The sequence below is a fragment of the Coregonus clupeaformis genome, chromosome 17 (genome assembly GCF_020615455.1).
Source record: "Coregonus clupeaformis isolate EN_2021a chromosome 17, ASM2061545v1, whole genome shotgun sequence".
In the NCBI taxonomy this organism is placed as follows: Eukaryota; Metazoa; Chordata; class Actinopteri; order Salmoniformes; family Salmonidae; genus Coregonus; species Coregonus clupeaformis.
In genome coordinates this window covers 37,631,325-37,656,106 of record NC_059208.1, presented here as the reverse complement: position 1 = coordinate 37,656,106, position 24,782 = coordinate 37,631,325, and the positions used below count along the sequence as shown (strand labels likewise).

The 24,782-nt window shown below is 42.8% G+C and overlaps 1 protein-coding gene across 3 annotated transcripts in view; it reads left to right on the top strand.

Annotated features, from left to right (window-relative positions):
* Window positions 1-24,782, top strand: part of LOC121586340 (oxysterol-binding protein-related protein 10) — a 145,320-nt gene that overhangs the window by 11,640 nt on the left and 108,898 nt on the right. For 2 of the 3 annotated variants that reach the window (XM_041902955.1, XM_041902954.1), the window contains exons 2-3: window positions 13,238-13,413; window positions 24,156-24,235. In XM_041902955.1, coding sequence (XP_041758889.1) covers window positions 13,238-13,413; window positions 24,156-24,235 — 256 coding nt within the window. The remainder of the gene's footprint in view (window positions 1-13,237; window positions 13,414-24,155; window positions 24,236-24,782) is intronic. The other variant, XM_041902956.2, reaches the window with a different exon arrangement.

Sequence of the window (24,782 nt, the reverse complement as noted above, 5' to 3'; positions counted from 1 at the left end):
AATGCATGGTACCTTCAGGCATTTGGAAATTGCTCCCAAGGATGAACCAGACTTGTGGAGGTCTACAATATTTTTTCTGAGGTCTTGTCTGATTTCTTTAGATTTTCCCATGATGTCAAGCAAAGAGGCACTGGGTTTGAAGGTAGGCCTTGAAATACATCCACAGGTACACCTCCAATTGACTCAAATGATGTCAATTAGCCTATCAGAAGCTTCTAAAGCCACAACATCATTTTCTGGAATTTACCAAGCTGTTTAAAGGCACAATCAACTTAATGTATGTAAACTTCTGACCCACTGGAATTTTGATAGAGTGAAATATAAATGTCTGTAAACAATTGTTGGAAAAATTGCTTGTGTCATGCACAAAGTAGAAGTCCTAACCGACTTGCCAAAGCAATAGTTTGTTAACAAGAAATGTGTGGAGTGGTTGAAAAACAAGTTTGAATGACTCCAACCTAAGTGTATGTAAACTTCTGACTTCAACTGTATGTACCTGGCTATGCTGTGTGCTTGTGAGCATGTCTGAGAGTGGGTCTGTGCCAAGTTTGCACTGTGTGTGGGTGATCATGTCAATGTCAGTTGCTGTATTGTAGGTGTGTGAATGTGCACATGTATTGTACTGAATGCTTAGTTTTCATGTTTGTCTCACACATGCACATATTTGGGTATCTATCTATGTCCTCCAGTTGTGCGCCACACCATCTCCCTGAGAGAGAGGCTGCATGTGCTTTAAGATGAATGGGTTGCCCCTCTATTACGGCTCCCAAGTCTATCAGGCCACAATGATCAGAGTGCAGCTTTCAGAGAAACTGGGCTGTTATACACACAGACACTGTGAAATTACCTCCCACGTCACATGGGCCTCATTACTTGCAGGATTAATGTGTGTACAGTATCACACGAGGCCTCTGTGCCCAACCTAATGCCTTTTGATGCTAAGACTCCAGGAGGTACCATTGCCAATGTCCGAGCCAGCCAAGATCTTCCTGATGCTGCCATTGTGTCCAATTGGGAAGATGGCTGGTCGTGGCATGTATGGTGCCATCTAAAAAGTTGCAGTTATCAAATGTATACTGTGGGCAGGAAGCTAAGCTGTTGAGTCTGTTGTAGAACTTGGACTTAAGTATCCGCTTTGTAATGTGTGGTAAGCCAAGCTTTTTCAGGGTTACTGTTTTACCTGAACTCAAAATGTTTTCTTCTTTGAACTAGAACGAGTCCTCAGTGTGCCGAAGCTGAAGGCTGGTTTCCATGGGGATGGCACAGACCTGAGGATAAATCATTTAAAAACAACTGGATGAACAAATGTTTTCCATTGCATATGATGCTGCAATTCACATTTAACTCAGTTCTCATATGCTTCACATTCTTATTTCAAATACAGTGCATTCGGAAGGTATTCAGACCCATTGACTTTTTCCACATTTTTGTTATGTTACAGCCTTATTCTAAAATGGATGAAATCGTTTTCTTCCCCCTCATCAATCTACACACAATACCCCATAATGACAATGCATAAACAGGTTTATAGAAATGTTTGCATTTTATAAAAATTAAAAAAATATTATATTTACATAAGTATTCAGACCCTTTACTCAGTACTTTGTTGAAGCACCAGCGATTACAGCCTTGAGTCTTCTTGGGTATGATGCTACAAGCTTTGCACAACTGTATTTGGGGAGTTTATCCCATTCTTCTCTGCAGATCCTCGTAAGCTCTGTCAGGTTAGATGGGGAGCGTCGCTGTACAGCTATTTTCACGTCTATCCAGAGATGTTCGATCAGGTTCAAGTCCGGGCTCTGGCTGGGCCACTCAAGGATATTCAGAGACTTATCCGAAGCCACTCCTGCGTTGTATTGGCTGTGTGCTTGGGGTTGTTGTGCTGTTGGAAGGTGAACCTTCGTCCCAGTCTGAGGTCCTGAGCGCTCTGGAGCAGGTTTTCATCAAGGATCTCTCTGTACTTTGCTCCGTTCATCTTTCCCTCGATCCTGACTTGTCTCCCAGTCCCCGCCGTTGAAAAACATGCCCACAGCATGATGCTGCCACCACCATGCTTCACCATAGGGATGGTATTGGCCAGGTGATGAGCGGTGCCTGGTTTCCTCCAGACGTGACGCTTGGTATTCAGGCCAAACAGTTCAATCTTGGTTTCATCAGACCAGAGAATCTTGTTCCTCATGGTCTGAGAGTCATTAGGTGCCTTTTGGCAAACTCCAAGCGGGCTGTCGTGACTTTTACTGAGGGGATGGTCACAAGAACATTTCAGATGCTTATTCTGTCAACTTTAACTACACTGGGCTGGCTGTGACATTGGTAACAATGTTACCTGGCGATAGTCACTATAATATTACTATAGTTGAACCTGTTTTAAAAGTCTTACTCACATACGGAGAGTGTGATCACAAAGTCTTCCAGAACAGCTGGTGCTCTCATGCATGGTTCAGTGCTACTTTCCTCAAAGCGAGCATAGAAGGTATTTAGCTCGTCTGGAAGGCTTGCGTCACAGGACCGCTCGCGGCTGGGTTTCCCTTTGCAATCTGTGATGGTTTACAAGCCCTGCCACACCCGACGAGCGTCAGAGCCGGTGTAGTAGAGAGAACACTGGTCCAGTTGGTGTGCTTCTGCACTTTGTCAAGACTTTCCATTTATTTAACCATGACTTGAGCTTGCAGGTAGTGCTTTTTCACATTGTCTCCTGAGGTATAATGTTTAGAGACACTACATGACTAAAAGTAGACACCTGCTCGGTGTTCGATGGGGTTGAGGTCAGGGCACTGTGCAGGCCAGTCAAGTTCTTCCACACCGATCTCGACAACCATTTATGTATCGACCTCGCTTTGTGCACGGGTGCTTTGTCATGCTGAAACAGGAAAGGGCCTTCCCCAAACTGTTGCCACAAAGTTGGAAGCACAGAATAGTCTAGAATGTAATTGTATGCTGTAACGCTAAGATTTTCCTTAGCCCGAACCATGGAAAAACAGCCCCTGACCATTATTCCTCCTCACAAAGTTTACAGTTGGCACTATGCATTGGGGCAGGTTGCATTTTGCTGGCATCCGCCAAACCCAGATCCGTCCGTCGGATTGCCAGATGGTGAAGCGTGATTCATCACTCCAGAGATCACGTTTCCACTGCTCCAGAGTCCAATGTTGGCAAGCTTTACACCACTCCAGCCGACGCTTGTCATTGTGATCTTAGGCTTGTGTGCGGCTGCTTAGCCATGAAAACCCATTTCATGAAACTCCCAACGAACAGTTATTGCGCTGACGTTGCTTCCAGAGGCAGTTTGGAATTCGGTAGTGAGTGTTGCAACCGAGGACAGATGATTTTTTTGCGCTTCAGCACTCGGTGGTCCCTTTCTATGAGCTTGTGTGGCCTACCACTTCGCAGCTGAGCCGTTGTTGCTCCTAGACGTTTCCACTTCACAATAACAGCACTTACAGTTGACCGGGACAGCTCTAGCAGGGCAGACATTTGACGAACTGACTTGTTGGAAAGGTGGCATCCTATTCTACTGTCAGTGTTTGTCTATGGAGATTGCATGGCTGTGTGCTAAATTTTATACCCCTGTCAGCAACGGGTGTGGCTGAAATAGCCGAATCCACTAATTTGAAGGGGTGTCCACATATTTTTGTGTATATAAAGATGGTGGTAAGATGGTATTATTTGTCTATTTTACCAAATTGTATGAAGATGAGATGTAGGCTCCACTGGGTATTTGGCAACCTGGTAAATAACGCTGTTATAAAGCTGCTATCAGTTATGTTAGGCTATCTACCAGCTGTTGTTTGTGTTAGTTTCCCCTCATGTTGTCCCTCCACCGGTATCGCCATCCATCAGTTTCCTCATGCTGTTTGCTTATTCATGCCAGAGCTCCGGAGGAGTCCCAAAATGTGCTGATGTGCATTTCCCTTTGGCAGAGTCAATGTTAATACCATTAGGAAATGCCTGGCTGTCTGTGTATGTGAAATAATGTGCTACAGTAAGCACTTTTGAGTGTATTATCATGGTGGAGAATAATTTGTTTAATTCTAGTAGTATTCCCTATTGAAAAGCCATTTGGCAGTGCTGGGTGTAGTACCACTGCTCAACACTATGATTGAACCTTGCCTGACGACTCAAACTGAATTCTTCCACTGCTCTATGTTCGCTATATACAGTGAGGGAAAAAAGTATTTGATCCCCTGCTGATTTTGTATGTTTGCCCACTGACAAAGAAATGATCAGTCTATAATTTTAATGGTAGGTTTATTTGAACAGTGAGAGACAGAATAACAACAAAAAAATCCAGAAAAACGCATGTCAAAAATGTTATAAATTGATTTGCATTTTAATGAGGGAAATAAGTATTTGACCCCCTCTCAATCAGAAAGATTTCTGGCTCCCAGGTGTCTTTTATACAGGAAACGAGCTGAGATTAGAAGCACACTCTTAAAGGGAGTGCTCCTAATCTCAGTTTGTTACCTGTATAAAAGACCTGTCCACAGAAGCAATCAATCAATCGAATTCCAAACTCTCCACCATGGCCAAGAACAAAGAGCTCTCCAAGGATGTCAGGGACAAGATTGTAGACCTACACAAGGCTGGAATGGGCTACAAGACCATTGCCAAGCAGCTTGGTGAGAAGGTGACAACAGTTGGTGTGATTATTCGCAAATGGAAGAAACACAAAAGAACTGTCAATCTCCCTCGGCCTGGGGCTCCATGCAAGATCTCAGCTCGTGGAGTTGCAATGGTCATGAGAACGGTGAGGAATCAGCCCAGAACTACACGGGAGGATCTTGTCAATGATCTCAAGGCAGCTGGGACCATAGTCACCAAGAAAACAATTGGTAACAAACTACGCTTTGAAGGACTGAAATCCTGCAGCGCCCGCAAGGTCCTCCTGCTCAAGAAAGCACATATACAGGCCCGTATGAAGTTTGCCAATGAACATCTGAATGATTCAGAGGAGAACTGGGTGAAAGTGTTGTGGTCAGATGAGACCAAAATGGAGCTCTTTGGCATCAACTCAACTCGCCGTGTTTGGAGGAGGAGGAATGCTGCCTATGACCCCAAGAACACCATCCCCACCGTCAAACATGGAGGTGGAAACATTATGCTTTGGGGGTGTTTTTCTGCTAAGGGGACAGGACAACTTCACCGCATCAAAGGGATGATGGACGGGGCCATGTACCGTCAAATCTTGGGTGAGAACCTCCTTCCCTCAGCCAGGGCATTGAAAATGGGTCGTGGATGGGTATTCCAGCATGACAATGACCCAAAACACACAGCCAAGGCAACAAAGGAGTGGCTCAAGAAGAGGCACATTAAGGTCCTGGAGTGGTTTAGCCAGTCTCCAGACCTTAATCCCATAGAAAATCTGTGGAAGGAGCTGAAGATTCGAGTTGCCAAGCGTCAGGCTCGAAACCTTAATGACTTGGAGAAGATCTGCAAAGAGGAGCGGGACAAAATCCCTCCTGAGATGTGTGCAAACCTGGTGGCCAACTACAAGAAACGTCTGACCTCTGTGATTGCCAACAAGGGTTTTGCCACCAAGTACTAAGTCATGTTTTGCAGAGGGGTCAAATACTTATTTCCCTCATTAAAATGCAAATCAATTTATAACATTTTTGACATGCGTTTTTCCTGATTTTGTTGTTGTTATTCTGTCTCTCACTGTTCAAATAAACCTACCATTAAAATTATAGACTGGTCATGTCTTTGTCAGTGGGTAAACGTACAAAATCAGCAGGGGATCAAATACTTTTTTCCCTCACTGTACTTCAGTCTGAGACAGCTATCGTTGAAGTTGTTTGTGGTGACATCAAAATGAGTGGTGTTGTACAAAACAGTCATGCGATTGGATAATCTCTAACCAATCAGAGTGTCAAAGCCAATGACGAATTTTCAAAAAGCTGCTTTACCCACGTGTGTTCTGGCCAACCCATCGGTTTCTGGGACCAATCAGAACGGTGTTTCGTTCTAGAAATCATCGGGGAGAAAACTAACATCCGTGGGCGTAGCGTTTGGCCGGAGCAAGGAGTTTTGGTAGCCAGGCAAGATTGCACCCAACTCGACTTTGGAATAGCTTCGTCCATCCCCATAGAGTGGTGCTATGGCTGATAGTCTTGAGTTGGAACTGTTGGAATTCAGGCCCTCAGGAGAATGGAGCTCAATTGAAAAGATATCAGCGTTTCATTGGGTTATCAATCATTGTTCAATACACTACACTACCAGTCAAAAGTTTGGACACACCTACTCATTCAAGGGTTTTTCTTTATTTTTACTATTTTTTACATTGTAGAATAATAGTGAAGACATCAAAACTATGAAATAACACACATGGGGTTTATATTTGAGATTCTTCAAATAGCCACCCTTTGCCTTGATGACAGCTTTGCACGCTCTTGGCATTCTCTCAACCAGCTGCATGAGGTAGTCACCTGGAATGCATTTCAATTAACAGGTGTGCCTTCTTAAAAGTTCATTTGTGGAATTTCTTTCCTTCTTAATGCGTTTGAGCCAATCAGTTGTGTTGTGACAAGATAGGGGTGGTATACAGAAGATAGCCCTATTTGGTAAAAGACCAAGTTCATATTATGGCAAGAACAGTTCAAATAAGCAAAGAGAAACGACAGTCCATCATTACTTTAAGACATGAAGGTCAGTCAATACAGAACATTTCAAGAACTTTGAAAGTTTCTTCAAGTGCAGTCGCAAAAACCTTCAAGCGCTATGATGAAACTGGCTCTCGTGAGGACGGCCACAGGAATGGAAGACCCAGAGTTACCTCTGCTGCAGAGGATAAGTTCATTAGAGTTACCAGCCTCAGAAATTGCAGCCCAAATAAATGCTTTACAGAGTTCAAGTAACAGACACATCTCAACATCAACTGTTCAGAGGGGACTGTGTGAATCAGGCCTTCATGGTCGAAGTGCTGCAAAGAAACCACTACTAAAGGACACCAATAATAAGAAGAGACCTGCTTGGGCCAAGAAACATGAGCAATGGACATTAGACCGGTGGAAATCTGCCCTTTGGCCAGGAGTCCAAATTGGAGATTTTTGCTTCAAACCGCTGTGTCTTTGTGAGACGTGGTGTGGGTGAACGGATGATCTCCGCATGTGTATTTCCCACCGTAAAGCATGGAGGAGGAGGAGGAGGAGGTGTTATGGTGTGGGGGTGCTTTGCTGGTGACACTGTCTGTGATTGTATTTAGAATTCAAGGCACACTTAACCAGCATGGCTACCACAGCATTCTGCAGCGATACGCCATCCCATCTGGTTTGGGCTTAGTGGTACTATAATTTGTTTTTCAACAGGACAATGACCCAACACACCTCCAGGCTGTGTAAGGGCTATTTTACCAAGAAGGAGAGTGATGGAGTGCTGCATCAGATGACCTGGCCTCCACAATCCCCCGACCTCAACCCAATTGAGATGGTTAGGGATGAGTTGGACTGCAGAGTGAAAGAAAAGAAGCCAACAAGTGCTCAGCATATGTGGGAAAAGCATTCCAGGTGAAGCTGGTTGAGAGAATGCCAAGAGTGTGGAAAGCTGTCATGAAGACAAAGGGTGGCTATTTGAAGAATCTCAAATATAGAATATATTGTGATTTGTTTAACACTTTTTTGGATACTACATGATTCCATATGTTTTATTTCATAGTTTTGATGTCTTCACTATTATTCTACAATGTAAAAACCCTAAAGAAAAACCCTTGAATGAGTAGGTGTGTCCAAACTTTTGTCTGGTACTGTAGGTCTTTAGCAGTTCTGTCCAGTGTGGGTACCTTGTGCCTCCTTGTAATTGGTGTCAGCAGTAGGATGCCCTTTTGCGCTATTGGAGTTGGACTGGGAGTCGTGTGAGAGTGATGTCTCGGAAGTATGAGGGTAGTTTTCCATGCTTTGGTACAGTTTCTAGTGTGCTACCTAGCCTTGAATTGTATTTCACCTGGGGACAGTGTGCTGCAGTGTTGTCATGGTATTGTACTGAAACAACTGGCTGTTAGTAATGAGTAAGGTTACACCATCCATCACTTTTAACACCACTAGCATTGTTTTCCACTGGCAGGGCCAGGACTGTATAACCTGGGGTCAATGATAAATCCTGCTCTTTGCTGACTGTGTCAGGGTTGAAAAACTGACCCAGGCACAAAGATCCCCTTTGCGCACATTAATCACATTCTCCTGTAATGGAGCGGGAGATTGTCTGTGTGGGATCAATTTCCAAATGCCACTACACTTTAGGGAAATCCTGAGGGTTGATGGGAAAATGGCTAATGTGAAGGACCCGGCTCTCATTGCCCAAATTTAGAGTCAGATGCACTGCATACATTCACGTTAAGGTAATGCATATTTGTGGACCGTTAAGGTCTTGTAAAGTTGACCATTTTATCACCAGCTTATGTCAGAACAACATTCCCTTTTGGGAAGCTGCATGCAATGTGCACACGAAATGTATTGAACACCAGAGATTCAGATGAAGCGGTCTTGAGTGTTAATGCAAAGGGACAGATGAAATATTATCATTTATCATGGATACATCTGCTGCTGCAAGATACAAATTGCCCTAATGAAACAACATATTAATAGATGAATATAGGCTGGTATGCTAAAAGAGCCTCTAGAACAAAGCAACAAGCTCCAAGGCCAGTTGATGCTAGCTTGGATTCCAGTAAATTGAATTACATTTGCCAAAATGAGATGTACAATTACTTGTGCCTATACAGAAATAAATTAAATTATTTAAAATACTACACCAGAGAGCATGATTTGGCCACAGAGGATCATTAACGTCTTCTTTTTTTTAAAGGAGCTGTGGATTGTTTTAAGCGTGCAATTAGGGAAACGCGTGCAGCAAATAGTCTACCAAATAAATATTTAAAATCTTCTCTCTAGACAAGATGGCGGCATACACATTGTTGGATTGCTTCATGGAGTAAAAATTGTTTTATTTTAATAACAGAGTATTTTTTTAATTCAACGAACCACCTGCAACTGGACACGGACATTTTTAGAAGATACATGTTTGACCGAAATCAAGAACGACGATAGTATCGGCAAGTTAAGTTTGGCCAAATTCTCTTTCCTACGCCAAACAAAGCCAGCAGATCCGACCCTCTTGCTTACAGCTGCAGTAGGGTCGGACAGCAATCCTATGTAGATTAAGACCCCATGGTGCCAGTGCAATATATGGCTCGGAAAACGTGCCTCAATACAGGGATGAGAAATGCATTGTACTCCAAATTGTCCCATTATGCCAACTCTTACTCCTAGAAGATTGAACGACTGCTAGTTTTAAATAAACTGCAGTTTTCGTCCTAATGCTAGCTAGCAGTAGCCACAGCAGCCATTATGGAATGGCACGTCGCGTTGAACAACAAAAGAGTTAATAGGCTGACACTGCCATTCCAAAATGGCTGCTGTGGCTTCTGCTACCTAGCATGAGGATGAAAAGGACAGTTTTCAATCTTCTCTGTGTAACAGTTGGGATAATGGGACAATTCGGAGTACAACACATTTCTCATCCCAGGATTGAGGTACATTTTCCGATCCATATCGCTCGCTGGCTCCGCGGTGTACACAGGAAGGCTGTCTGACCCTAGTGAAGCTGTAAGCAAGCGGGTCGGATCTGTTGGCTACGCCAAAGGGTACCTATCCTTTAATGACTAATGGAGCATCACATTAGCCAGTTACAATCTGCAGCTAAGTTACTGCTAGCTAAAGCTAACAACATGTCTTCATCGAGTAAGGTTAGCCTAGCAAAAATGAACGATTACCCCGCTAACACAAATATAAAAGTACAGTAGGCCTACATTACAACAAACCATGTTTTATTTTTATAAATATCATGCAAATCATTAGGCTACATGTGGTAAAAGCAAATTGCGATTGAAAACGTGGGGATAATTCAGCAGGGAGTTAAAATGAGCTGTTTGATATGAAAGCCCATTCCCGCCACCCAATAAAAAAATAGTGTATTCGGAAAGTATTCAGACCCCTTGACTTTTTCCACATTTTGTTACGTTACAGCCTTATTCTAAAATTGATTAAATTAAAGTTTTTCCTCATCAATCTACACACAATACCCTATAATGACAAAGCAAAAACAGGTTTTTAGAAATGTATTAACAATAAAAAACAGAACTACCTTAAGTATTCAGACTCTTTGCTATGAGACTCAAAATTGAGCTCAGGTGCATCCTGTTTCCATTGATCATCATTGAGATGTTTCTAAACATGATTGGTGTCCACCTGTGGTAAAATCAATTGATTGGACATGATTTGGAAAGCCGCACACACCTCTCTATATAAGATCCCACAGTTGACAGTGCATGTCAGAGAAAAAAACAAGCCATGAGACCGAAGGAATTGTCCGTAGAGCTCAGAGACTGGATTGTGTCGAGGCACAGATCTGGGGAATGGTACCAAAAAATGTCTGCAGCATTGAAGGTCCCCAAGAACACTGTGGCCTTCATCATTCTTAAATGGAAGAAGTTTGGAACCACCAAGACTCTTCCTAGAGCTGGCCACCCGGTCAAACTGAACAATCAGGGGAGAAGGGCCTTTGTCAGGGAGGTGACCAAGAACCCGATGGTCACTCTGACAGAGCTCCAGAGTTCCTCTGTGGAGATGGGAGAAAGTTCCAGAAGGACAACCATCTCTGCAGCACTCCACCAATCGGGCCTTTATGGTAGTGGCCAGACGGAAGCCACTCCTCAGTAAAAGGCACATGACAGCCCGCTTGGAGTTTGCCAAAAGGCACCTAAAGACTCTCAGACCATGAGAAACAAGATTCTCTGGTCTAATGAAACCAAGAACTCTTTGGCCTGAATGCCAAGCGTCACGTCTGGAGGAAACCTGGCACCATCCCTACGGTGAAGCATGGTGGTGGCAGCATCATGCTTTGGGTATGTTTTTCAGCGGCAGGGACTGAGAGACTAGTCAGGATCGAGGGAAAGATGAACAGAGCAAAGTACAGAGAGATCCTTGACAGAAACCTGCTCCAGAGCGCTCAGGACCACAGACTGGGGTGAAGGTTCATCTTCCAACAGGACAACGACCCTAAGCACACAGCCAAGACAACGCAGGAGTGGCTTCGGGACAAGTCTTTGAATGTCCTTGAGTGGCCCAGCCAGAGCCCGGATTTGAACCCGATCTAACATCACTGGAGAGACCTGAAAATAGCTGTGCAGCGACGCTCCCCTTCCAACCTGACAGAGCATGAGAGGATCTGCAGAGAAGAATGGGAGAAACTCCCCAAATACAGATGTGCCAAGCTTGTAGTGTCATACCCAAGAACACTCGAGGCTGTAATCACTGCCAAAGGTGCTTCAACAAAGTACTGAGTAAAGGGTCTGAATACTTATGTAAATGTCATATTTGAGGTTTATATTTTTAAGAAATATGCGAAAAATCTGTTTTTGCATTGACATTATGGGGTATTGTGTGTAGATTGATGAGGGGGGAAAAAACAATTTAATCAATTTCAGAATAAGGGATCTACTTTCCAAATGCACTGTAGGTCATACATAGGTTATGTTTCTTCATTTGTAGCATTGTGTGGCAAAATCCATCAATCCACATTGCTGGTCCTATCAGCCCATTTTTTACAGCTGATTTATTACTATGTCATACCCTACAACTAGGGTCAGGAGTTTACATTTTAGTCATTTAGCAGACGCTCTTATCCAGAGCGACTTACATGAGCAATTAGGGTTAAGTGCCTTGCTCAAGGGCACATCGACAGATTTTTCACCTAGTCGGCTCGGGGATTAGAACCAGCGACCTTTCGGTTACTGACACAACGCTCTTAACCACTAAGCCACCTGGTTAGGTTAGCCTACCAGATCAGGAAAAACTCTGTGCCACAGGAAAACAATCCCCCACCCCCGTCCCCTCCCCCACTTCCACTCTGGGACCTGTGGTGCCACCTCTGATCTACCATCTAAAAATTGATTTATTTTTATACTGTAGTATCGACATTAAAACAATTATGCCAGGATTGGGCTTCCATAGTTTTATGTGGCTCACTACAGCCAGCAGCTACTGTGACAATTTCAGAATGTAACAGGCTGCAATTTCAGGTAAAACTCAATATAGCAAGCCTCAAATATAAGGAAAATGTCTATACATTTCAGCTGTTTCAAAAACATTGCTCTGCTATTACCGTTTATACTGTAGGAGTTTTGAGCTCAATGAGACAATTCTGTTTACAGGGCCCTGCTCAAGGGGGGGGGGGGCAATTGTCGGGTGAGTATCGTGCGCAACCTCCGTAGGTAGCGCTCGAGAAGTGAGGATTTCGCAAGTTTAGACAATAGTAATGTCTCTCGAGAATCGACACCTCTGGAGAACCTCTCAAATGTCTATCGTCAATGTGAAAATGGTCTATGATGATGCTTTCTGTTCTGGTTGTAGCAGTGTGGAGAATTGTGTTTGTGTCTGTAGGGTGGTGTTGAGCTGTAAGTGCTCGCTCGGCTTGTTCCAAAGCCTGGTCAATAGAGGTGCTTCTCTAATCGCACTTTGGAAAGAGACTATTGATCGGCAGCAAGGGAATCTCCGGTTAACAACACTTTCGGGTCTAGATGGCCGTACAATGAAAGGCCAACCAAACAGGGTAACACACTGTCTATGTCATGAATGCTTTGTTGTGACAAGTCAGCCCAATAGGTGACAAACTGGTACTGTCCCATAGCCAGGACTAGAGTGGGTGTGTCCTTTACTTGTTTTGTGTGTGTCATGTTGCAGCTAGGGGCCATTCATTAATCACAAAGGTTACAAACCTGTCTGATTCCGTTTTAATTTTCACTTGGCGAGCTGTGAGCTCCAGCCTCTCCACTCAAGGTACCTATACACTCTAATGCCTTCTTGGGTAATTTGGGATAGCTAGTGGGTAGGTGTTGATGTCACTTCTTAATGCGCTCAGTAATGTGGCTGAAGCTTCTATAATGAAGAGCTCCTGTGAATAGCTATTTTTGCATGAAAGGTGAGAGGAATTTGAGTGGTGGATTTCCTCCCATCCTGTATCTGTGCATGTGTCTCTCACTCTTGCTCTCCCTCCCTCTCTCGCTCTCCCTCTTTTTCTTAGCGGTTGCAATTACTGCTAAAGCAATAGCAGAAGTATTAAACAATGATGAGGACATAAAAAGAAACAACAACTAAAACAAATATCTCCCTCTCTGTTCCCATCTTTCCCTTCTCTCTTTTAACTTTCTCTTTCACTACCCCTCCCTTTCGCTCACCCTCTCCTACAGGTACTTTGTGCTGGATCCAGAGCTGGGACAGCTGCAGTACTTTGTACATGAACAGGGCAAGAGCCAGAAGCCCAGGGGCTCCCTGCCTCTGATTGGTGCATCGGTTGTCCAGAGTGACGAGGCACCACACATGTTTATTGTCAACTCATTCAATGGCGAGCTTTACAAGCTCAGAGGTACGCAGACACTTATTGGCAATCATTCAGCTTCCACAAATGAAACTGTTATAATATTAAGTATTTATTTTACATGCTGCCTAGTCAGAGATTGGGCATTCAGGGAGATCGCATGGGGACATTGGGATGATTGCATTGCCTTATGGGTGTTTTGCGGTTACGCCATAGTGATGCCACTTGATCAGCTTAAATTGTGCACCTGGTGAAAAAAATAGTAGTAGTATATAATGAAATTGAACCTTTGATGTTATAACTTAGCTTCATAAACATATAGTGAGTCGCATTACTAACTTTCATTTTGCCAGCTCCATTTCCATTGACATGATATGAGTCTGTCAGAAGTAGGACTGGGACGATACTAGTACCACAATATTTTTTCCATGGCAAAAATGAAAACATGAAGCAGACCAAACTCTTTGGTCCTTTAGAAACTTGCTGTATATAAAATATTGTGTGCTATAGCTTGAAAAAAAAAGAAGTTGACTCTGGATGACAACATAATGATGTTTGTTTCCAACATGGCTGTTTTCCTAAAGAAGTGAAATCTGCTTTGTTTCCTTGTCACGATACTAACAAGTATCGCGGTTCTGGTATCGTCCCAGCCCTAGTCCGATGCCTGTATCCACTGATGCAGCGAGAGACTCCCTGTCGCTCTGCTTTAGTCTCTGGAATGTCCCCATACATTCCCCAAGGGATGTATCAGAATAACTTGCCCTAGATCTGTGGATGATGTAGTAATCCATCTATTGAGCTCAGAGCAAGCGATAGTCCCACAGAGAATAAGTCATTGTAGCAAATCAATGGAGGAGTAGGGGGATCCACTGTCTACAATGCAGATATGGAATTAGAGACAGCTTAAATAAAAATGAAAGAAGGTCCTTATCAAAGAAGCTAGTTGGGTGTATGTTGTGTTGCTTGGAAGGTCTAAACACTATACTTAGTGGCTTACAAATCGTTCATCTCATTGGGATGGTGACATTTTATTTAAGAATTCAGTTTGCCAGAGTTAAGCCAAATGATGGGAACAATACCCACCCCCCTTGAGTGTAGCGGCTTTTCATGAGTTGACTAAGATTAGCAGGTGCAGCTTAAATCACACACTGGTTGTCATGGAAAGCCTGGGCCTCTACGGGGAAGGGAGAAGTTCAAGGTTCAGCCAGGAACAAGTTTCCTGTTCAACGACCTTCGGCGAGTCTGCAACAACAGACCTCTCTTTAGTATCGCCTTACGTGTGATTTGTACAGCCCAGATTTGAATGTGTCCTTTCTTTCCATGATGTGGATGTCCTTGAATTCTCCTTCACAAATTGTCAAGTGCCAAGTCACTGAGAATGTTCATATATATTTCTATAAGCCAATAATCTCCCTTCAGGTGTCCTTGGTCAAACATTTGATCTCAACTCTTAATAACAATTTGAGTTGAATATAAGAATGTTGTATTCAAGCCATGGGGAATTATGTGAGATCTGATACAGGCGCTAAAGCACAGGCTTTGTCTTCATCTGATATCCAACCAAGGGAGCATAGGGTAATTAGTTTTAGTCGAATAAGAGAGGGAGCATTATGTTCCAAGCTTCGCCCGGAGCCATGCTCATTGCTCCAGAGTGTATGACATAAAAAGGGGAAATCAGCATGAATTGAATCATGTTTGAATGATCAAATGGCAAATTAAAGCAGTTGATCACATGATGCCATGAATAAGACAATAGAGCTGTTTATAAGGGTCAAGTCATTCTCACTGCTTTTCAAAGGGGATAATTGAGATGCCTGACTGGATATCAGACATTATTGTGAATTAGTGATGTAGCACAATGCTTTATAGAGTCTATGGTGCTAACGGCAACAATATAAAGCCTGTAGATTCCATCCCACTGCAGAATCTGACAAAGATTAAATATGTTTAAAGATCAATGAGATTATCAAGTGAGCCTTATATGGAACATTATAAAACATTGAATATTGCCTAGAACAAATTCAATCTCATCTATAATAAGTATCCATATTACATCTACATACTAGGGGTCCACGATATGGGCAAAACATCTAATTGTGTTTTTATACGTTTGTGATATACAGGTAACTGCCAAAATAAAGGAAACACCAACATAAAGTGTAGGAGTCAGACAACCCAGTAGCGTTTGCTGGCCGAGAGTACTTAGCACCTCTGAACCGAGTGCCAGCAGACGAATGCTAGATCCACATTCGGTGTGATTTGTGCGCGCCTTTAATAGGGTGTTGGGCCACCACGAGCCAGAACAGCTTAAATGCGCCTTAGCATAGATTCTCCAAGTGTCTAGAACTCTATTCTTCCACGAGAAATTAAATCATTTGATGTTTTGTTGATGGTGGTAGAAAACGCCGTCTCAGGCGCCGCTCTAGAATCTCCCATAAGTGTTCAATTGGGTTGAGATCTGCTGACAAAGGCTGCATTTACACAGGCAGCCCAATTCTGATATTTTTTCCATGAATTGGTCTTTTGACCAATCACATCAGTTCTTTTCACACCAGATCGGTCAAAAGACCAATTAGTGAAAAAAATATCAGAATTGGGCTGCCTGTGTAAATGCAGCCTGAGACACACACACACACACACACATACCATTTAAACCCCCTTGAGACCACTCTTTCAAAGTCACTGAGATCTCTTCATCTAGCCATGATAGTGAAAATAATAATAATAATTATACATGACCCTAAGCATGTTGGGATATTAATTGCTTAATTAACTCAGGAACCACACCTGCGTGGAAGCGCCTTCTTTCAATGTACTTTGTATCCCTCATTTACTCACGTGTTTTCTTTATTTTGGCAGTTACCTGTAGATCAAAACACTTGGGTGAATTGTTGGAATCATTGAAATAGAATGATTTATATTAAGAAGCAAAGTGGAAAGCAGCATTGTTCTTGTTTGGAACAATTTGTTTACTGCATTTGACCTAACAGAACAGCTTTTGTCTTAACAGAACAACTTATAGTGAATCTAACAGTGAGGAGGAGGAACTGCGCTGCTTGATTGACAGGGGGTGGGGCTTGGCGTGTGTGGGAAGTTAGCCACAAGAGTTGAGGGAATGAGACGACAAACGGAGTAAACTAGAAAAACGGACGTTACACGCGGCGTAGTGGCGTTTAAAAATATTGTGTGCGATATGGATCTCTTGCGATATGGATATTGCACATGTCAATATTGCGATTTCGATGTGAATTCAATTAATTGTGCAGTGCTACTACATGCATTACATTTTTGCAAGCTTGCACTGCGCAGAATAAGCCCCAGGCATTACGATGTTCTTCCCAGCAACTGCAATATCCCCTACTGTCCCATAGTAGTCATGTTTAATAACTTAACTTCTATCACTATCAGTTATGAAGTACATATTCAGAGTGCTGCCCTGTCATATTATCTCTTCACCTTAATCAGATCTCCCATGAGAGTATGACAGTATTATTATAGCCAACAACATCCACTCAATCATTGTAATTAGCAGCAGTGTAATTACATGGTCATGGTGTAATGCTTGAATGGCAATGGATAGACATTAGTGCTCTCTTTAGAGACTATATTGAAGCGCATGTTGACCTTATTGAAATGCGGAGATATTGTTATTGAAATGGCTTGTGTAGAGCATTGTTGACTAGGACGGGAGACAGTTGTTGCTCATTGTAAATGGGTAGGACTGTGTTGTGCTGCTTGTTCTAATTTTCCAAACCAAGCGTGGCTCATTCATCAACTGAATGAAACTGCCAGCCTTCCAACTCCAAACCAGGGACGTTTTTTGAACGAAACACCAGCTTTGGATTTTTCATTAGCATTGGCCTCCTTTTAGGTTACCTTTTAGACCCAGCACAAGAACGACCTGGTCTTCGCTAAGTAATGATTAGTGTGCAAGTAGCTCATGTTAGCGACTTAGCGTCCTTTTCACCATTCAAAACAAGTGCATATTTGCATATACACATAACCACTCAGCGCTGCCAGATCCACCTCTGTTCATTACAGCTAGCTAATTATATGCAATCACGGCAAAGCTTGTATAAATCAAGACCCAAAATTGCTGCTCTAAATGCGTCGCAGACTCTAAACTGAGACGTTTTGAAAGGAAAATATATACTGATGGTGTAGAAGGAATCAATGGGAGGGAGGGGGTCTTAACAGACTGACAGCTGGGTACAGGTGTTTCATTATGAATAGCCTACATGAGCAAAGCCTTCTCTTGAGAGCAGAGGAGCTATTCACTGGAGAAGGTACTGTTTTAAGTTTCACATTGGCATTTGTCAGTGTGGATGTGTCTCTGAATCTGTCCTAGTGTCCTTCTCCTGCCTCTTCACTCAAGCGACATTTCAGGTGCTTGAAAAACAGCGAAGGCCTTAAGTGATTGACAGACACTCAGGTCACAGTGCTCAAATTGAGGCCATTATCATTCCAAGAAAGGACTCGTTCTCGAGCTTAACTCACATGAATAGATTCAACATTCAGCACTTCACCATTCATGATCAACCTGCCGATTGTTTCAGCTAATCACTATTAGGGACTCCAGGAGTCCAGACATTGCTGCTATATTCGGTTCCGTTGTTAATTAAATGTTTTTATTTTCTCCATGGATGGGGACTTGAGACTTTGGTTCATAATATCAAATTGTATCTCACAGAATAGGTTGAGATGCTGAATTACTCTTGAACTAAAGTTTTACCAGTCAGTCACAATGATCAGCCCAATTGGTCTAAATAGTCTAGACGAAAGAGGTTGTACCATTTGTAGACATCAGGCTGGAGTCATGACTGCAATAATATTCCACGTGACCGTTGAGTCACGGTAATCTCCTTTTATGCACTCTGGACATGCGTTGGTAGTACCCAACTCGCTAACGACCATTAGGTCGCTAATGGCCTGGTACTCAGGGTGCTATTGTCCCTCTAACTATTCTAACATCAATGCAAATGCAATCGAAAATCACAGCAAACACTTGTCATCGAAACAGTGTGTGCTTTCAAAACTCACCTTACTGTGATTGATCAATTTGAAGAAAGAAGTTCAACATGGTCGTTGTGGATGTTGTTTCAAAGCCTAACAAGGAAATGGACCGTGCTTTCTAAGTTGACGATTAATTCAAAACACTATATGCATATTATAATTTAGGCATACACATAGGCCTATGAGCCCAAGCCTGAAAAAAACCCTGAATTAAAATAATGATTGTGCCATTATACAATACATAGCATACCGCATATTACGCACGGCAAAAAATGATTTTAAGATGTCTTTGGTACATAGCTTATACTCCAAAATGAAACAAATTCTAGTAATCGCCTTTGATTGTGGACTATATTATTATGCATACTGGATGGACGGGTTACCTTTTGCTACACTCCAAACTTTCTATCATGAGTCTGGGAGAGAACATATAGGCCTAAGCGATGCTGTTGGTTCATTGATTGTGCAGGGTGGCTAAGCCTACAATTATAGTGAATTTGATTTTGAATAGCCTAGTAATGGGGCATTTTTTAAAATTTTCATAATTAGGCTGACACATTACCTTTTAGCTACAGAATATCTCACGACTGTGCGTTTCCATCTCCTCCTCTCTCTCCATTCCTTTCCCCAGCGCGCAGAGAGAGAGGGGTTGTCAACATTTTAATGAAATATGTTTCGTTGTGAAAACATGTTACTATCGATGTTCCCAAACAGATTTCACTAGGTTTCCCAAACTAAGCACTGGGTAAATGCAGGAACAGGGTTGGAGACCCATGGCATAGAGAGTTTGGGCGGAATATCACCTGTCACGCAGCGAGAGGCAGCATGCTCCTCAAACAGTGGTTGATGCATGGAGTGAGATAACTGGAGTAGCCTGAAAAACAAACCAGTGGGAAAGTGTCCTCCATTCACCATTCGAGTGCATATGGATGACATGTCTTTTCCCCCTGACCCTGTTCCTGGCCATTTGATAATGGGCCATTTTAAATCAAAGCTAATTTTACATATTAGTAAAGACAAGATTAAATTTAGAATAGTGAAAATATGATCACTTGATGAGAGAACAGCGTGTGCAGCCTGAGGCAAGCAACAGAGCTCAAGCTTTTTTTGCTACTTTATCAAATCATCAATAGCCTATAGTCGCATCATGCAGCCCATACATGTTTTGATTTCAAAGTCATTCTAAGGATTGTATCATTCACAACTAAAGTTGCCAAATAACTATAAATCTAGCGTATAGGACCTGTTTCAAATGATCACTTTTACGCTCAACATAGCCACTTCATATGCACACTCTCCTGAATGGGAAAAATATCCTTTGTATTTTATTCATAAATTAGATTATTCTTACTATAAAATAATATAAAATAATGGCATGGGACTTATAAGCATATATTGTATGCTAAATGAACAAGCCTATGGCATGGAACATAGCCAGATAACATACAGTAGACCAACTCATATTCTGTTCTTCATATAATAATGTTTATTTAGACCTGTAGATAATGGATTTATTGTGATGGTGTACTGTATATTAAATTCATTTATTCAACTTTTTTAAATGTAAATGTTCGAAAGGCACGCATCAGCGGCTTGTATGCATGGAGATGCTAAACGTGTTTGTTTATTAATGGTCAATTACCGTGAGACCGGCAGTCTTTTGCTTGCCTCTCGCTGCGGAACAGGTAATATTCTGACCAAACTCTATATGCCATGGGCCCTCCAACCCTGTTCCTGCAGCTACCCAGTGCTTAATTTGGGAAACCAAGTGAAATCTGTTCGATTTGGAATGAAGGAGAGCGAGAGAACGCACAGTGGTGAGATATTCTGTAGCTAAAGGTAATGTCAGCCTATTAATTATGAAAATATAAAATATATTATTAGGCTATTCAAAATCAAATACAAATTCACTTTAATTGTAGGCTAACTGTGTAAGCCGCTCTGCACAATCAATGAACGAACAGCATCGCCTAGGCCTATACAGTGGGGAGAACAAGTATTTGATACACTGCCGATTTTGCAGGTTTTCCTACTTACAAAGCATGTAGAGGTCTGTAATGTTTATCATAGGTACACTTCAACTGTGCGAGACAGAATCTAAAACAAAAATCCAGACAATCTTATTGTATGATTTTTAAGTAATTAATTTGCATTTTATTGCATGACATAAGTATTTGATCACCTACCAACCAGTAAGAATTCTGGCTCTCACAAACCTGTTAGTTTTTCTTTAAGAAGCCCTCCTGTTCTCCACTCATTACCTGTATTAACTGCATCTGTTTGAACTCATTACCTGTATAAAAGACACCTGTCCACACACTCAATCAAACAGATTCCAACCTCTCCACAATGGCCAAGACCAGAGAGCTGTGTAAGGACATCAGGGATAAAATTGTAGACCTGCACAAGGCTGGGATGGGCTACAGGACAATAGGCAAGCAGCTTGGTGAGAAGGCAACAACTGTTGGTGCAATTATTAGAAAATGGAAGAAGTTCAAGATGACTGTCAATCACCCTCGGTCTGGGGCTCCATGCAAGATCTCACCTCGTGGGGCATCAATGATCATGAGGAAGGTGAGGGATCAGCCCAGAACTACACGGCAGGACCTGGTCAATGACCTGAAGAGAGCTGGGACCACAGTCTCAAAGAAAACCATTAGTAACACACTACGCCGTCATGGATTAAAATCCTGCAGCGCACGCAAGGTCCCCCTGCTCAAGCCAGCGCATGTCCAGGCCCGTCTGAAGTTTGCCAATGACCATCTGGATGATCCAGAGGAGAAATGGGAGAAGGTCATGTGGTCTGATGAGACAAAAATATAGCTTTTTGGTCTAAACTCCACTAGCCGTGTTTGGAGTAAAAAGAAGGATGAGTACAACCCCAAGAACACCATCCCAACCGTGAAGCATGGAGGTGGAAACATCATTCTTTGGGGATGCTTTTCTGCAAAGGGGACAGGACGACTGCACTGTATTGAGGGGAGGATGGATGGGGCCATGTATCGCGAGATCTTGGCCAACAACCTCCTTCCCTCAGTAAGAGCATTGAAGATGGGTCGTGGCTTGGTCTTCCAGCATGACAACGACCCGAAACACACAGCCAGGGCAACTAAGGAGTGGCTCCGTAAGAAGCATCTCAAGGTCCTGGAGTGGCCTAGCCAGTCTCCAGACCTGAACCCAATAGAAAATCTTTGGAGGGAGCTGAAAGTCTGTATTGCCCAGCGACAGCCCCGAAACCTGAAGGATCTGGAGAAGGTCTGTATGGAGGAGTGTGCCAAAATCCCTGCTGCAGTGTGTGCAAACCTGGTCAAGACCTACAGGAAATGTATGATCTCTGTAATTGCAAACAAAGGTTTCTGTACCAAATATTAAGTTCTGCTTTTCTGATGTATCTAATACTTATGTCATGCAATAAAATGCAAATTAATTACTTAAAAATCATACAATGTGATTTTCTGGATTTTTGTTGACCTCTACATGCTTTGTAAGTAGGAAAACCTGCAAAATCGGCAGTGTATCAAATACTTGTTCTCCCCACTGTACATTCTCTCCCAGACTCATGGATAGATAGTTTGGAACATAGCACAAGGTAACCAGTCCATCCAGTATGCATAATAATACCAATTATGTACCAAAGACGGCTTAAATCAGTTTTTTTTAAATGTTTTTCTGCCTTGCGTAATATGTGGTAGGCTATGTATTGTACAAAACATGAAGAACACCTGCTCTTTCCATGACAGACTGACCATGTGAAAACTATGATCCCTTATTGATGTCACCTGTTAAATTCACTTCAATCAGTGTAGATGAAGGGGAGGAGACAGGTTAAAGGATTTTTAAGCCTTGAGACAATTGTGACATGGATTGTGTATGGGTGCCATTCAGTGGGTGAATGGGCAAGACAAAAATATTTAAGTGCCTTTGAACGGGGTATGGTAGTAGGTGCCAGGCGCACCGTTTTGAGTGTGTCAAGAACTGCAACGCTGCTGGGTTTTTCACACTCAACAGTTTCCCGTGTGTATCAGGAGTGGTCCATCACCCGGCCTCCCGAGTGGTGCAGCGGTCTAAAGCACTGCACTGCATTGCAGTGCTGAGGCGCCACTACAGCCTGGGGTTCGATCCCAGGAGCCCCATAGGGCAGTGCACCATTTGGTCCAGCGCCGTCCGGGTTAGGGGAGGATTTGGCCGGGGGGCTTTCCTTGGCTCATCGCGCGCAAGCGACTCCTTGTGGCGGGCCGGGCGCCTGCAAGCTGACTTCAATCGTCAGTCGAACTGTGTTTCCTCTGACACATTGGTGCGGCTGGCTTCCGGGTTAAGCGAGCAGTGTTTTACGAAGCAGCATGGCTTGGCGGGTCATGTTTCGGAGGACGCATGTCTCTACCTTCGCCTCTCAATGAGACAAGATTCGTAACTACCAATTGGATATCACGAAATTGGGGAGAGATAAAAAAATTATAAATAAATAAAAATTGTCCACCACCCAAAGGACAACAAGTCAACTTGACACAACTGTGGGAAGCATTGGAGTCAACATGGGCCAGTCCATGCCCCAACGAATGGAGGCTGTTCTGAGGGCAAAAGGGTGTGCAACTCAATATTAGGAAGGTGTTCCTAATGTTTTGTGCGCTCGGTGTATAACGGTACAATGTTTATTTTAATTCTGTTTTTTTTTTCTGGGCTTAGGCTCATATATATGCCTATGCATAAGCTCTAATATGCATATGGTTGTTTTGAATTAATCGTCAACTTAGAAAGCACTGTCCATTTCATTGTGTTTGGCTTTGAAACAACATTGACAATGACCATGTTTTCCACTCAGTTTCAACAGGTTGTTGAACTTTCTTCATATTGATCAATCACAGTGATGTGAGTTTTAAAAGCACAATGCTGTTTTGATGATAAATGTTTGATGTGATTTTCGATCACATTTGCATTGATGTCAGAGTGGTTAGAGGGACGATGGAGCCCTGAGTACCAGGCCATTAGCGACCTGATGGTCGTTAACGAGCTAGGTACTACCAATACATATCCAGATTGCATAAGAGGTCACGTGGAATATTACTGCTGTCATGACTCATGACTGCCGGTGTGGCGGTAATACGGTTACCGCAACAGGCCTACCAGTGAGTCACTTTTTACATGGTTGGTGTTTGGGTAGCAAGCTGACTCTGGGTCTGTGAAAGCTCCTCACACAGACACTGATTTACATTTTAGTCATTTATCAGACGTTCTTATCCAGAGCGACTTAGTTAGTGAGGGCATACATTTCTCATACTGGCCCCCCGTGGGAATCGAACCCACAACCCTGGCGTTGCAAGCGCCATGCTCTACCAACTGAGCTACACGGGACTGATGCACCCATCATTGAGAGTTTAGGTGAACGATCAAGCTTTCCATCAATCTGAAAGTGTGCCTTAGAATATAATTTAGTGAGTTGTAGAATAAGGACACAGGTACTATTGTGAAATCAGTCGTTTACAAGCCCCTACATAGGGAGTTTGGGGTCAACATAACAAAACATTTGAGTACTGACGCACTACAGCTATCAGACCCTGACCCTTTAACAGAATACACAGCACATTGGCTGAAAATGTGTCAGACACAAATTGGATGTCAATCTGTAATGTGATATGCTATACATAATGACATACATTTTGTGATGACTACCTATTGACCTGACCATGAACTCGTGTAATGATGATGTCCTATTTCTCCCATTGTGACGATGATGGTTATCGGAAATGAACATTTGATTCTCTCCTTTTGTTTCTCCGTAGCATCCAATGCCAAAGAGCAGCAGTTCTGGATGAACCAACTCCAAGCATGTGCCAGACGCCACTCCGACAGCAGTGCCAAGGTGTTTACAACATACACACACACTGCAGTCATGACTAAGCTCCTGGCATATGTCCCTCAGGAAGAGCAGTTCAGTGACAGGGAAGCCTTGACTTCCCCTTAGAGATGAATATACCACTGAGTTTACAAATTGCATCGCAGGGATTTCCCACTTCTGTAAGCACAGCTCAGATTTATTGAATTACTTGGGTTCAGGCACTTTGGAGGAAATTAAATTGCTGTTGATATGGCTTTGGACAAAAGGCTTGAATGGACATCTATGGTATTAGTGTAGGGGTCGGGAGTGGGAGAAAGGCTGTAGTTTGAGAGAAAGCAGCTTTGTGGTTGTCAGATTTTGTCGCAAACCCCTGTGTTTTGGGTGCATTGTTGGCACACAGCAAATGCTCTTTTCTATAGTGGTTGGATTTTGGAATTCTTTAGCTTTCCTGCAGCCTCAATGCACACAGCAGGCCAAAATGTATAGCATTCATATACAATGCATTCGGAAAGTATTCAGACCCCTTCCTTTTTCCACATTTTGTTATGTTACAGCCCATTGATTAAATTCA